We start from the raw sequence: 15,664 nt of genomic DNA on the forward strand, positions 1-15,664 counted from the left end.
AGGTTTGCTCCTATGGGGCATTTGTACCCTAGAATAAAATAAAACCAACTCAACCAAATATTGAATAGGGTAATCTCTGTTAAAATTGTAAATCTTGTTACTGAGTCAATAAGAAAATAATTTTTTTATCTTTCGGAGTAATATATCATATTTTCTTATGTCATACTCGATCACAAAATATGCAATCCGTTGAGGAAGACAAAATTTCTCCAATAGAAACGTGAATATTATTTTCATTTTTTATATTGGACCATTCCCACTCCATGCATATCTTAAATGATTATGCCTATGACGTTCAATATACCATAATGGTGTCTATATACGGCTGCATAAAAGTTGGATTTGAGGCAATTAATAAATTTTGATAAAGCCACTAACTTGTGAATGATAAGGAGTCTTGATTAATAGTCCAAACTTACTTGTATCCCTTAAACACTAGCCATATTTCACCAAGTAGACATCGTTGTACTGAGTCCAATTCTAAAACGAGAATAGAAAATATCACTGACATTTTGCTCTTCGCAATCTATCAACTCAAATACCTGACAGCCAGAACGAGCATTGTATTAAGATTACGCCACCATATTGATTGTTCAAAATGTTCAAAGCAATATCAGATATAAAATATCATTTAAATAAATTTTACTCGTAGACATTAAAAAGCAAGCTCCTTAAATAGGCATCCCCAGAGTTAAATTCACACAATCAGAATTAAATTAACCGCAATATCTAGAAGAAAATAGGTTGAAGATTTTAAGAGTAAAACATAACTGCAAAGCTATAAATTCACAAAAAAGAGCCCAACAGAACAAACAAGGATGTTCCGTGATGCAAAGCTTCGCTTTTATCCATTCTACCATCTGAGACTAAACAACAAAACTCCCGCAAGGCTGAGGTTGCAGATGATCTTTGAAATAGCTAGCACACATTTTATCATGCATATAACATAGAAAAGTAGAACTTGGTTCTCAGAAAAAGTATTACATAAATATGTGTACCTCAAAAGTCAAATTCCGTGAAGATGGGGCCCACTCTTCTGCAATTCGTCTCTCTAAAGCTTCAGGATCAGCATTTGGAGGAACCCGAATGTCAAAGCCAGCCTCAGCTTCAGATGGTTGAACGTTCATGACAAATCCCTTTACAAAGATTTAAGGATGCATTAAGTAAAGAAAAAGTTGGAGTTCACATCATAACACTATTAATTACAATGAGAAAACATTTATCAACAAAATTTCTTATGAACTGATAAGAAATTTGAGAAAAAAATTTTACCTAAGGATTACAAAATAGATAGCGGCCCTAGTGAATATGAAAACCTTAAATGACAAAAGACATCTATTTTGAAGCAACAGATATATCAAAACTTTCAATGAAATCCAGGCAACACCACTCAAGATAATCAATACACAATCAAAATTATTCAATCTAAAAAAAATTATAGTTTTGGCTGGTTATACTTTCTTATTACCCTGCAAACAAATAAATAACTAAGGACATTATAAAAGTGGCACCAAATAATCAACTACTAATGAAAACAACAAATAAGACTGGATAAACAACAGCCAAACTGAGCTAAGAAAACATGTGAACCAGCAAATCAATGCAAATTTAACTGCTGTACTCAAACAGAACTAATTTCAGAAATCGAAGGATTAATGATGCAAGTATCCAACCCATATCCCATTATATCACTTAATGGTCCGTGATCTTATTGAATTTAATTTGGTATATGGTTTCCAGGATGGTGGAAAAGCAAGTCAAACTTAAATGATGAAGTATTTAATAGATGACACCTATCAACCGAAAATCTTAAGCTAAATTGATGCAGTAAAACCATGAAAAAAGCTTGAAAACATAATAAATAAGAGAAATGATGAAAAGATTAATAAACAATAACCTCATAAGCAACTCTTGTGCTTGAACAAAGATATTGCCCCTATAATAAGGGTTTCAATTCACAGACTTGATCAAGGATCAGAATGTCAAATTATTTAAATAACCTAGTATCCCAATATTTGAGGCTGCAGCGTTGTCACCTTGTCTTAATTTGCTCCCTATGAAAGCATCATGACTTGTTTCCATGATGTTGTTAAGAACATCATTCTTCATCAAAGATAAGCTGGAATAGATTGATTGATCATGGATGCTCAAGTAGGGGACATGAAGATACTTTCCCACAGATGATCGTCGGACATCACATTGGTTGATTGATGAATGTAAGGTCATTTTCTCACAGAAAATACTAAACTATTGCATGTGAGAAATTGAGTTGGTAAAGAGGGATAGGGAATTGATCTCAATTGCCTTAACTACTTCCAATATCATGTATACAATAAATAACAAAAAAAAAATAGAGAGAGCTCAACGTGACAATTTTTTCTTTTATTAGGAAAACTCTTAATAGGGGAGAACCTTGGGGCCTATTTCAATTAAACATCCTTTATTTGTAAAAAAGTTTACAAGAGTAGCCCAACCCCAACTAGTTGAATGAACTTTTAGTACATGGTGCCTCTCAAAAAATTAATAAAACTCAATGCAGAGAGCACCAAGATAGGTTCTCACGTGCTTCAATTATATATCTTATAAATGTATACAACAATGTAATCAGAGGTGCCTGTAGTGTTATCTTGGTTGAGCTTAAGTCCAACTAAAGATACCTATGAGCATGTGTTGTTAAAGAGGGACGCAGTGTTTGACTCATGATGAGACTACTTGAAGGGGATATCGGAGCATGGAAAGTTTATCAGAGGTGTGGTTGTCGATCTATGACCACGATCACGCCGATTTATTTTTGATACCTCATATGTACTTGTTATTATTTATTTGTTTTAGTATTTGTTTGAGTTGTTTTCCCTTCCTACCTCTTTAAGGGTGGTCATGTGTAAGCCCAAAGGGCGAAGTCGTCTTTTATTTTTCGTCCATTATATGAGGCTATAAATAGCCCTCATGTTCTCTTTTGAAGATTAATGAATGAATAATAATTGTTTTTGCACTTTTGAGTTCTTGTGAGAGCGTGAGAGGTTTTGGAGAAAGATCCTTGGAAGAGGGAAGCGGATCACCCAATAACCTTGGAAGAGTCCGGATTCGTGGTTAGTTCTATCTTTTCTTTTCTACTCTTTCCCCCTTGTTCTTCCTCCAACCCATGGTTCACTTAGCTCCAACCATGGTTGCGCAATATGAGGCTCGCCTTGAGGCCCGCCTTTGCGCAATTCCAGTAAAAAACGCCTTGATGCTTACGCCTCAATTTTTTTTTTTTTTTTTAGGCTTGCGCCTCAACTTGGTTGAGGCCCGCCTAGCCTCACTGGCATGAGGCTTACGCCTCACACTATATATATTAAAACTTACATAAATCTTGAAGTAAATGCCCGACATTGGACTCTATAGGAGAGGAGGAAGGGGAGAGAGCAGGTCATCATAATGATGATTCAAATGAAGAACCCCTTAGTGATGACAGTGTTGATGACTTATGAGTTCTTATGTGATATGTCATTGCTATTTATTTTTGAAAATTTGAATTATATGTTAATGAAAATAATACTGGGATTTGGGAATATTTCATGTTGTCTTATTATTGGGATATTTTGATTTCACTTCATATCTTATGCTTTTTTATGATTTATATTATTCACTCATTTGTATATAAAAAATTTATCATTTTATGTTTACGCAATATTTTGATTTTGAGGCTTACGCCTCAAAACGCCTTGAGGCTTACGCCTCGCCTCACGAATGAAAAATGTCTCAATACCCGAATACGCAATTTTAAACATTGGCTCCAACCGCCGGCTCTCCCAACCTTATCCCCCCATTCACACCCGTCGTCTTCATCCCACCACCACCACCCAAATAACCACCTTTCTCCCTACATAGCCGCCGGCCCCTCACCAAAATCCCTAGCCCAAGCCCCCTTTGGGTTTCCCTCCATCAACGCTTGTAATTACATCCTTCCTAATTAGATCTTTACATTTTAGGTAACTCGATTAATTTGCAAATTCAAATCTATTTGAATTTGAAATTGTTACTTAAAATGCAGATTCTATTTCAAGAAAATTGTCAAATTTCAGCCCCTTTGAATTTTAAATTGATTTGGAATTATTTAAGCCCTTGCTAATTTAATAATCCAAATCAAGAAGACTTAATTTATTTCCCAAACTCCTCCCTCTCTCTCGCCATGCCACCGGCCCCCCCTTGGGCCCCCACCTCTTAAATACCATTAAATAGCAAGCAATATATTGATTTGAGCAAAGTTTAAAAATAAATATCATGGTGAAAAATAAAAATGAAAATATTAAATCCTATAGAGATTTGAGCATAATTTAAATATAATTTTGCCTAAATCCTACCGAATAATAAAAATAAAAGCTTTTTTAAATCCTACAAAAAGCTTTAAGATAAACTTTTTTTATATTTTCTTAATTTGATTATCTAATTAATTAATAATTAATTTTGATATTAATATAAAAACCTTAAAAATTTTAAATATAATTTGAAATTTATAATATGTTAATAAAATGGCGCACACTATTGCCCATTTATGGCGCAAATAGCACGCGCCATTTTGATGCGATGCGCTGCGCCATGCCATGCAAATAGTGTCGTATCCGCGCTGCGCCATACGCCATGGCGCACACTATTTTGTGGCCATTGACATGTATGGTTCAATAAGGCTACGGGGAACACTTTTTAACATTGAGACACTACATTTGTTGAGATCCAAGTAATGTTATTAGTGTTGCGGATCTGTTTTCATAGTTTATAATTTTGATGATAGCAAACACTCTTATTTCTCTACGACTGTCTTATTCACTAACATTTCAGGTTCACACGATCAAGACTGTAATTTGGAATCAGCTCAAGGTTGGGAAGACAAGGTCTGAGTCAGTTTGTACCATTTTTCCTTTCTTGAGTCTTTTGTAATTATTGTGACTTCTGATGCTAAGTAACTTTGCACACACACACCTTGGAAGAATTTCTGACTGTTCCCTAGAGTTTACTGTTTTTGGTAACATCGTCCAGAACGATATTTATATCGGCCTGGACGATCGGTTCAAAAACAGAAACCCTGATTAGGGCATCATCCTCGTTAAGGCGGCCGTCATTAAACACATCGTCCTAGACGATTTTATATCGGCCAAAATAATAGGCTCAAATCAGAAAGAATCTGCCGCCATATCTATTTAAAAATTACTTATTTTTAGACATCGTCCCGGTGGATAAGCCTGGGCTATCAGGATCGGCCTGGCCGATCCAGCACAACTTTTCTTAAATAAATCTGGCAATTAAGGAGAACAATTAATGGTGATTTGCATGATCACATCGACGGGATCGATCACAGGATCGTCCGGGCCGATTTAACATCGACCAGCTTATTTTTAGGGCGATGTTTAGAATGATTTTCCTCATATTTGAACTAATCGTCCCTAACCGACCGGGCTGATTCAGTATAATTTACGCTGATCGGCCAGGCCGATGTTTATATCGGCCTGGATGATAAAGTCAGCAAGTTGCATTAATGAGCTCGTTTTGAGATCTTCTATTTAAGCTTTTGATTAGGCACTTTTGTAAGTGTCTTTGGCAGTCATTGTAGCTTCGTTCTTCTGGATGAAACTTGAAGAGAGAGCTTGAAAGAGAGAGAGGAAATGGTGGAGTTTGAGAGAGGGAGAAGATCCTTGGAGGGAGTTTTAAGGGAGTGTAGAGGGGGTTCCGCACGGTTGCTCCGGCGAGCTTGCACCTTAGTACCATCGGATTCAAGGCTTGTCTTGAGGAAAGTTTTGTGAAGAAGAAGATCTCTTTGGTGTCAAAGGACCCGGCGACTCCGCCTCACCGGGGAAGGTGGAAGTGATTTTGTAAGGGCTTCTCCACCTAGCTGTGGGGGCTAAAGGAGATACACTTAGTTTAGTGCAATACTCTGAGGGTGCCTCCGAGGAGTGGACGTAGGTCAAGATTTGACCGAACCATTATAAATCTGGTGTGTTCTTTTCTTTATTATTTTCGCATTTAATTTCCGCACTTTTATTTCTGTGGTGACTTTGGTTTGTGATTGTGCTTTGATTGTAAAAAGTTTTTTTTTAAATACCAATTTACCTTTCTCTTAATTAGCCTTGAGCCAGTTCATAAGGGCCTAACATCCCTAACGAACTTTCAAGTGGTATTAGAGCGGGATTCATAAAATCTAGTTTTTGAAAGCTTTTGAATTTTTGATCCATGGCTAATTTTTCTAATCGTAATATTACGGAAGGTTATTCAATCACCAGACCACCTTTGTTTGAAAATATTACTTTTGATTTTTGAAAAATTTGCATGCCTACTTTCTTGCAAGCAATTGATTTTCAAATGTGGCAAATTATTTTAACTGGTTATTTTGTACCGTCACGTATTATAGATGGAATTAAAACTGATATTCCTTTTAATCAATGGAGTAGAGAAGAACAAATCAATGCTCAATTGAATGCTAAATCATTAAACTGTTTTTTCTGTGCTTTAAATTCTAATGATTTTATGTTTGTTTCCACATGCACTACTGGTAAGAAAATTTGAGATAAATTACACACTTTATACAAAAAAATAGTAAAATCAAGCAATTCATATTGAATATTTTAATGCATGATTATGAAGTATTTTGCATGAAATCTTATAAGACGATCTTAGACATGTATACTAGATTTATTCAAATTGTAACATCATTGCATGCTTTAAAGAGTATTCAAACCGTGAAAAAGTTAATAAAATTCTACGTTGTCTACTTGATAAATTTGATGCTAAAGTTATTGCTATTTGTGAATCAAAGAATTTGAATGAATATTTTATTGATAATTTGATTGGCTCACTCATTGCCTACGAGCAAAATTTGAGTCAAAGACTTTTGAATGCAGGAGAGATGATAGTTCTAAACGCTGAAAATATGGAGAAAAGTGACTTAGTTAGTGACGAAAGCGATAATTTGTCAAGAAAATTAAAAAGCTCACCAAAGCATAAGCCTCAACAAAAGTGGAATAAAGGTAAAAATTGTAAGAATGTTAAGATTTCTTCTAACGTTGTTTGCTTTGAACGTAGGAAGCCTGGACATATGAAAAATTAGTGCCTAAATTTGAAAACTCTTCCTACAAAAGAAAAGGGTAAAGCTAAACAAATTATAAATATGGCAAATAATGAAAAGCAAAAAATCTCCTGGACAGACCTAGCTTGTGAATCATCTGACCAGGAGCAAGATGATGTTTAAACCATTGTTTATGTGCTTTATTTTTCTGTGTTTACATGTTTTATTCGTTTTTGTTTGTTTTCTGTGTTTTTTTTCTTTCTTTATTTTCTTTTTCGTTAAATTTTTTAATTTTGTTTTTCCTTTTTCTTTTATGTAGTGTTTTCTATTTTTAAAAAAAAATTAAGGGGAGTAAAATTTTAAAAATGAAAAATCTATCTCATATTTTTCTTGAATTCTTATGTAAGTTATGGTTGACTTCTCTAAAAACAGTCATAGAAAGAAAACTCATGATTTTGACTCTCAATCTCTGTTTCCTAAAGAGGTTATTCTACTTTTGATTTAAAATATTCATCATATTTTGAATTGGATTTTAAAACTAAACTTTTTCATCTCCCTATATTTTATCTATCGTATAGGAATCTTTTACAAGTTGTTGAATCTACCTCATAATTTTTTTAATCAAGTAGTTTGTTTTGTCAATAAAATGGGTTTACTTTTGTTTTTAAAATTTCAGGAAAATAGCATATTCATAAAAAAAGGCCAATTATGCCAAATCAAAAAAAAGTGACCAATGATCCAAATTAAAAGATGTGCAATGACGCCAAAATTGAGAAAGATACACAAAGTATATCAAAAGAAAAAGATGCACAAAGTGCGTCAAAAACCTAACAAGAGGCATAAAATGAGCCAACAAAGAGTATGCTTACTTTTTTCTATTTTACTCAAAGCTTAAGAAAACCCTTGATATTTTTTATACTTGATCTTGAAAATCATGATTCTTGGTTCACCAATTTTTACATTAATCTTCTATGAGATATGTTTTATGAAAGGAGATTTTGAAAAAAAAATCAGTATTTCTTTTTCTAATTCATTTCTTGATTTAGCTATTTGATTAAAAAGTTTTTGATCCCTTAAAAGAATTTGAGCTTAGATTAATAATTTCTAAATTTCTTACCTTTACTAAATTATGCAGTGTCAATCCATTCCTTACTAAGTTTTTTGAATAAAATTAAGAGGTAACTTTTTCTTTTTAAAAACTTTTTCGTGCCCTTTCTCTTTTTGATAATGTCAAAGGAGGATAACGTACTGTTGAATTTGTATCCTTTTACTTGTATTTTTTCTTTCAAAAAAAATAATAAAAACAACAAAACTTTTTTTACCTCCCCTATTTTTAAAGTTTAATTCTAGTGGGGGGAGATTAGGAGAAAATATTTTCTTCTTTACAAATTCAAATAGCAATGTTTGTCATCATTAAAAAGGGGGAGATTATTGCGGATCTGTTTTCATGGTCTATGATTTTGATTATAGCAAACACTCTTATTTCTCTACAACTGCCTTACCTACTGACATTTCAGGTTCACAAGATCAAGACTGTAATTTGGAATCAGCTCAAGGTTGGGTAGACTAGGTCTGAGTCAATTTGTACCATTTTTCCTTTCTTGAGTCTTTTGTAATTGTTGTGACTCCTGATGCTAAGTAACTTTGCACACACACACTTTGGAAGAATTTCTGACTGTTCTCTAGAGTTTACTGTTTTTGGTAACATCGTCCGGGATGATATTTATATCGTCCTGGACGATCGGTTCAAAAACAGAAACCCTGATTAGGGCATCATCCTTGTTAAGACAGCCGTCATTAAACACATCGTCATGAACAATTTTATATCGGCCATAATGATACGCTTAAATTAGAAAGAATCTTCCGCAAGATCTATTTAGAAATTACTTATTTTTGGACATCGTCCCAATGGATCGGCCTGGCCTATCAGGATCGGCTTGGCCGATCCAGCACAATTTTTCTTAAATAAATCTTGCAATTAAGGAGAACAATTAATGGTGATTTGCACGATCACATTGGCCAGGCCGATCGCAGGATCGTTCGGGCCGATTTGACATTGGCCAGCTTCTTTTTAGGGCAATGTTTAGGATGATTTTCTTCATATTTAAACTAATCGTCCAAAACGATATCCTATTGGCCTGGACAATATGACTAAAAATTGACTAATCGTCCCTAACCGACCAGGCTGATTCAGCATAATTTACGCTGATAGGCCAGGCCGATATTTATATCGACCTGGACGATAAAGTCGGCAATTTGCATTAATGAGCTCGTTTTTAGATCTTTTATTTAAGCTTTTGACTAGGCACATTTGTAAGTGTCTTTGATACTCATTGTGTTTCGTTCTTCTGGATGAAACTTGAAGAGAGTGCTTGAAAGTGAGAGAGGAAATGATGGAGTTTGAGAGAGGGAGAAGATCCTTGGAGGGGGTTTCAAGGGAGTGTGGAGGGGGTTCCACACGGTTGCTCCGGCGAGCTTGCACTTTAGTACCATCAGATTCAATGCTTGTCTTAAGAGAAGTTTTGGAAGAAGAAGATCTCTTTGGTGTCAAAGGACCCGGCAACTCCGCCGCACCGGGGAAGATGGAAGTGATTTTATAAAGGCTTCTCCGCCTAGCTGTGGGGGCTAAAGGAGAGACACTTAGTTTAGTGCAATACTCGGAGGGTGCCTCCGAGGAGTGGATGTAGGTCAAGGTTTGACTGAACCACTATAAATCTGGTGTGTTCTTTCCTTTATTATTTTCGCATTTAATTTTCGCACTTCAATTTATGTGGTGATTTTGGTTTGTGATTGTGCTTTGATTATAAAAAGTTTTTTTAAAATATCAATTCACCTCTCTCTTAATTAGCCTTTGGCCAGTTCATACCTAACGAACTTTCAATTAGTTACCCAAATAGTCGAGCCATTTATGTATAATGTGGAAGGCATCATTAAAGGAGAATATAAAAGTGATTAATTTTCTACACCAAAGCATCACAAAACTAACATGGTAGACCCACCCACCAGTTGGCCCAAGCCTCGCCTTTTATTTTTATATAATAGTAATTCCATATGCAAGTTTCAAGGGATTAATGCTGACCTAGATAGCCATCGATAATTCAATAGTGGCGGTTTGACAACAAAATTTATCAATGATGCCTCTGAATAGTAAATCAATATAATATGTCAAAGATCTCGTTGCCAATAGTGCAATTATCAAAGATGGATCCAAATTTCAATTGCCAGATTGATGATAATAATACTAAAAATAGTCATCACTCAAATTTAGGGCTATTAGAAAACAAATACAATCTCCAATCATTATTATATGAAAATGTTTAAACTTATAAGAGAAGCTATTTTATCGTAAATAGATCATAAAGTGAAGGTTTTAGAAGATACCTAACAACTCTGAGAATTGAAATGATTTATAGTCACTCCGCATAATCATGAGCATAAATTGATGCAATCAAACAACATCAATATGGAAATCACAACATGGATTTCAGTGATCATTCTAGTGGTCCCCCAAGCAATTTAAGTGGAAATAACCATAATGTTTATCACAATCTTCTTTCTACTTCATGCATAGACATCAATTGCACACTTAGGATAATGGTCAGCCAAAGTTGAGCAAAATTTAGGTCAATCTTATTTGGGTCAAACCAATTTGGTTTGAGGCATAGAATCCCATGTAAGCTTTGAATCATGATATCTTAGCATCAACATATTCATATCGATGAGCAAGTCATTGTAGCAATATTTTTCATTTCGAGCACATTTGGCCTCTAATTTGGTTTTCTCATTAAAATTGAACATCGGTTCAACTTTCCTGAATCGCCTCGAGTTTCATGCACAACTTTGAAATCATGTTGATCGAATAGGGATTTTCACAATCCAACCAGAAGTATCACCAATTAGAATGATATCTCACCCAAACATTTTCTTTACTAGTCTAACTTCTACATTTCATTTTTTTCAATATCTCACCTATTAGAACAAGATCACAACATCTACTAAATTTTATGTCATAGATCCTAATCCCCAAGTACCCAAGCTACCTTTCTTACTCTACTATAACTCTTAAGACATACACTTAATCAACTCATGCTCATAATTTCTCACATACAAATCCATATCAGATCTTTCAGAGTTCTAGCTAATTTACTGTAAACTAAAACAACAGATTACAACAGCTAGAATGTGAAAAGGTTTTTCTGCCAATTTGGCAAAATACAGATAATCTCAGGCAAAAAAAAGCATATCACCAGCAATACTTCAACAAATTAACAAAAAAATTGTGAAAAAACAAAACATTTCTCAAGAACGGTAGGTCGGCGACAGTATCTTGTTATAACGATGAATGATGGAAGATGATAAATGATACCGTTCGGGCAGTGGAAGATGGGGTCCCGGCATTAAAGAAGACCATGTTAACTGACACCACCTCCCCTTCAGCCTTCCTCCCCGACTTTACTAGATCAAACTGCGAAGCCCTAAACCTTCTAATCACCTCCAAGCTCTTAGCCAAATTCTCCATCGCACTCCCATCATACATCCGAGCCCCGTGCCCTGGTGCCCCTCTGGCTTTAATCACCATCCACCAGGGGCTCCTCTCTGCGTAGAAAACCCTATAATCCTCACTTGGCGAGGCCAAGCCCTCATCAAGCACCACCCCAACATTCAGTCCCCGAAACTTCTCGGATTTTGCGAAGGCTTCGGCACCATCGTGGCCGCCGATCTCCTCATCTGGCACGAAGGAGACGTGAATGGTCCTATCAGGGGAAAAACCCTTGGCTTTCAGGCCTCGAATGGCTTCTAAATATTGGAGGCCAACGCACTTCATGTCCTGAGAGCCTCGAGCGAAGATTTTTCCAGCGGAATCAGTGGATGCAGAGAAGGGAGGGTAGCGCCACTTGTGGGGTTCAGCGGAGACGACGTCGGTATGGGAGTTGAGGAGGAGTGAAGGGAGCGACGGAAGACGACCGGGCCAAGAGAGAAGAACGAGGGGCTTGCCAGCGGCGAACTCCAGGGTTTCGGCTTCGAGGCCAATGGAGGCAGATTGGGCCAAGATAAAACGGGTGGAAGTGGCATAGTCCGGCGACGGCTGAGCAGTATTGATGCGAAGGTATTCTTGGAAGCGGGCGATAATCGAATCGGCATTATCGTTGATGACAGAAGCGACGGCGAAAGCCGGCGAGTGGAGACAGAGTAGAAAGAGAAGTAGTGTCCTGCTGGTTCTTTCCATTTTCTTGTTTTTTCAGTCTGCGATTATCCTAATTGAGCGAGCAGATTTTCAGAAATTATTACGTGCGTAGTATACAGTGTTTCTTTTTTTTTTTTAACACAGTATACTAGTATAGCATATTTTAGACTGCTTGTACTCAACATTTGGACAATATATATATATATATATACTTTTTTTTAATAGTTTGTAATTTTAAAATGAATTATTCAAATTGAGGAGTTGTTCATACATAGTTATAATCATAAATTTAGAAAAGAAATTCAATCATTAGTTCTTCACAAAATTTTCATTATTAGGGGCCTAAATATGAGTCACTGATCATTAATACTACCTAATCTATATGATATTTATTCTAAAATAACAAAGAGACATTAAGAAAGAAAAATAATCAATATTTATCTTTTATAAACAAAAGTTACATGCTAATTTTAACCTTAACTTATAACAAATCAACATAATAAATAAATGTAGTAGACATAGCCCATTCAAATAAAAAATCTATTTTTGTGTAAATTTAGAAAGTGCAAATAAAAATTTTCCTAAAGGAAGACAAATAAGAAGTTTGTTAAAGCTAATTATGCTTTTATTGAAAACTCACATACAATTTAAATGATCATATAAACACTCAAAGTAGTTATTTATAAAATTTTAAAAAAAGAAGCTTAGCTGATTTTTTTTCTTTTAACACATAGCATTAGTTAAGGTTACAATGTTATGGAAAAGGACAAAAAGAAGTTGTAGCATCTCATAATTATTAGTCGTGGCAGAGCCAGAAAAATTTTTTAGCGGGGGCTTAAATTTATTTTACACAAAAGAAAATCATTCATCCCAATTGATCTAAAATTTACTCAAAAGATATCAAACTTTTGGGATTTTTTTTTCAAATTCTTTTGCTCTAAAATCATCACAATTGATTTAGCAAAAGCTGTGGAAACTGGTGAAGCCATTGCGATCACACAAGCTATGCTAAACTCTTTTGTTGGGCGTGAAACAGAAATCGAAGCAGAATTTGAAAATCAAAACAAAATCGAACCAAGGAGATGGCATCGCGGGTGACAATGGCAAGGATATCAGCACAGGAAACCTTATTTTGGCATTGGGTGACGGCATCAACGACGGCCTTGGCCTTGATAACAATGTTAAAACCATCGCCGACAAGGGAGAGATTATCTGAATTATCTTTTCCGCCTTATTGTTGCCATTAACACCACAATTACCGATGCATCACAAGCCTGCATGTCACAGGATAAGAAGATCGCAAACAGAGACAAAGCAAGAAAATAAGATTGAAGGAGAACTGTGAAGTACATTGATGAAACAGTCATGGAAGAAGAGGCAGAGTGTTATGGGAACGATGACAAAGGCTTGCTGAAACTTTTGGGGAACAACATTCCAAATGATGCTTTCTACATTAAGGCAAACTTTGGAGTAATAATTTTGTCACAGTTTGGTGGAGCTTGGCTCAACCAAGTGGCAAGTAGCACAGACAGAGACAAGCAACATAAGCTTTAAATTGATTTTCTTTTGTGCAAAATAAATTCAAGCCCCCGCTAAAAAAAATTTCTGCCTCCGTCGCTGCTAATAATTATGAGATGCTACAACTTCTTTTTGCCCTTTTAAAGCTTTTGTTGCTTGTCTCTGTCTGTGCACAATTGATCTAAAATTTACTCAAAAGATGTAAAACTTTTGGATTTTTTTTTCAAATTCTTTTGCTCCAAAATCATCACAATTGATTTAGCAAAAGCTGTGGAAACTGGTGAAGCCATTGCTATCACACAAGCTATGCCAAACTCTTTTGTTGGGCGTGAAACAGAAATCAAAGCAGAATTTGAAAATCAAAACAAAATCAAACCAAGGAGATGGCATCGTGGGTGGCAATGGTGAGGATACCAGCACAGGAAACCTTATTTTGGCATTGGGTGATGGCGTCAACGACAGCCTTGGCCTTGATAACAATGTTAAAACCATCGCCGACAAGGGAGAGATTATCTGAATTATCTTTTCGGCGTTATTGTTCGCCATTGACGCCACAATTACTTACACATCACAAACCTGCCTGTCACAGGATAAGAAGATCGCAAAGAGAGACAAAGTGAGAAAATAAGATTGAAGGACAACTGTGAAGTACATTGATGAAACAGTCATAGAAGAAGAGGCAGAGTGTTCTAGGAACGATGACAAAGGCTTGCTAAAACTTTTGGGGAACAACATTCCAAATGATGCTTTCTACATTAATGAAAACTTTGGAGTAATAATTATGTCACAGTTTGGTGGAGCTTGGTTGAACCAAGTGGCATGTAGCACAGACAGAGACAAGCAACATAAGCTTTAAATTGTTAGAACCCTAAATTAATTGTTTATTAAAAATTTTGGTCATATCATATAGTACTATCAAAGGATTGTATAATATAATTAGTACATTTGACCAATTTCCATGAAAAATTAGCTATGATCCATTAGATTGTATGGCTAGATCATTTAAGTGATTTCTTAAGTAAGTCATCTTTGTTTGATCATTTTGTATGTTAGGGATTGCACTCTATGATGTTTTTTTCCTAATTTGATCCTAGATTCATATCTCTCATTTATATAAATTACTGAAATAATCATATAGTAGGAAATGTATCATACAATACAATATCTAATTATTTGGTCAAATGTTCATCATAAAGTAGGATTAGTGCAAGATTTTTAATTGTTAAATTTCTAATAATCAATATGTCAGATGTACTAGATATGGCCTATATCAAGAAATATAGAGGTAGACTTAAAAAGATTTGATTAGAAAGTATTAGAAATGACATTTTCTATTAAATTTAAATGTCAATTTGACTTTTAATAGGACAGAATGGAGAAAAATGATTCATGTAGCTATGATTCATGTAGCTGACCCTACGTAGTGGGATAAAAGCTTGTTATTATTGTTGTTGTTTTAATCAATATCTTAATTTTTTATAATTTCTTAAAATATCATGCATATCATATAGTATATTACATCGTCCTATAATACGATTTGTGATAAATCAATTTTTATAGGTTATCCATTTTAAAAGCAATTTCTTAAAGCTTTCTTATTTTAGTTTTGCTCCCATGTGTGTGTGGTTGTTTCACATAAATTTCATATTAGACACATATAAGAATATGTGACTCAATAAACATAAGAGTATAATTCATTCATTCTTTGATGGTCTTCTTTTATCTTGATGGCTATAGATTTTTTATAGATATTTTCTTTTTAAGTTTAGATTGGGTGCACCTTCTTCAACTTGTGATTATCATATTTTGAACTAATCATACTATATGATCATAAACATACTATATAATATTTGAGATTTTACTTAAATTATTCCTCGTGATTAATCAATTAAATCAAGGTTTAATAAATATAGCTATTCATATTG

At 34.9% G+C, this 15,664-nt stretch overlaps 1 protein-coding gene across 1 annotated transcript; it reads right to left on the reverse strand.

Annotated features, from left to right (window-relative positions):
• Nucleotides 1–431: 431 nt before the first annotated feature.
• LOC110100754 (aminoacylase-1-like) lies at nt 432–12,336 on the reverse strand. The gene is made up of 3 exons (XM_020828402.2): nt 11,403–12,336; nt 999–1,136; nt 432–542 (listed from the first exon to the last, which is right to left on the reverse strand). Exons 1-3 carry the CDS (start codon nt 12,261–12,263, stop codon nt 447–449), a joined length of 1,095 nt encoding a protein of 364 aa, XP_020684061.1. The 5' UTR covers nt 12,264–12,336; the 3' UTR covers nt 432–446.
• Between the last annotated feature and the right edge of the window lie 3,328 nt (nt 12,337–15,664).

Source organism: Dendrobium catenatum, unplaced genomic scaffold (genome assembly GCF_001605985.2).
Source record: "Dendrobium catenatum unplaced genomic scaffold, ASM160598v2 fragScaff_scaffold_28, whole genome shotgun sequence".
Classification (NCBI taxonomy): domain Eukaryota; kingdom Viridiplantae; phylum Streptophyta; class Magnoliopsida; order Asparagales; family Orchidaceae; genus Dendrobium; species Dendrobium catenatum.

Coding starts and splice junctions, on each gene's coding strand:
- LOC110100754 (XM_020828402.2), bottom strand. CDS start 12,263: ATGGAAAGAACCAGCAGGACACTACTTCTCTTTCTACTCTGTCTCCAC. Junction 1,137..11,402: donor CATCTTCCACTGCCCGAACG/GTATCATTTATC, acceptor ATCTTTGTAAAG/GGATTTGTCATGAACGTTCA. Junction 543..998: donor CACGGAATTTGACTTTTGAG/GTACACATATTT, acceptor TCTGGCTGTCAG/GTATTTGAGTTGATAGATTG.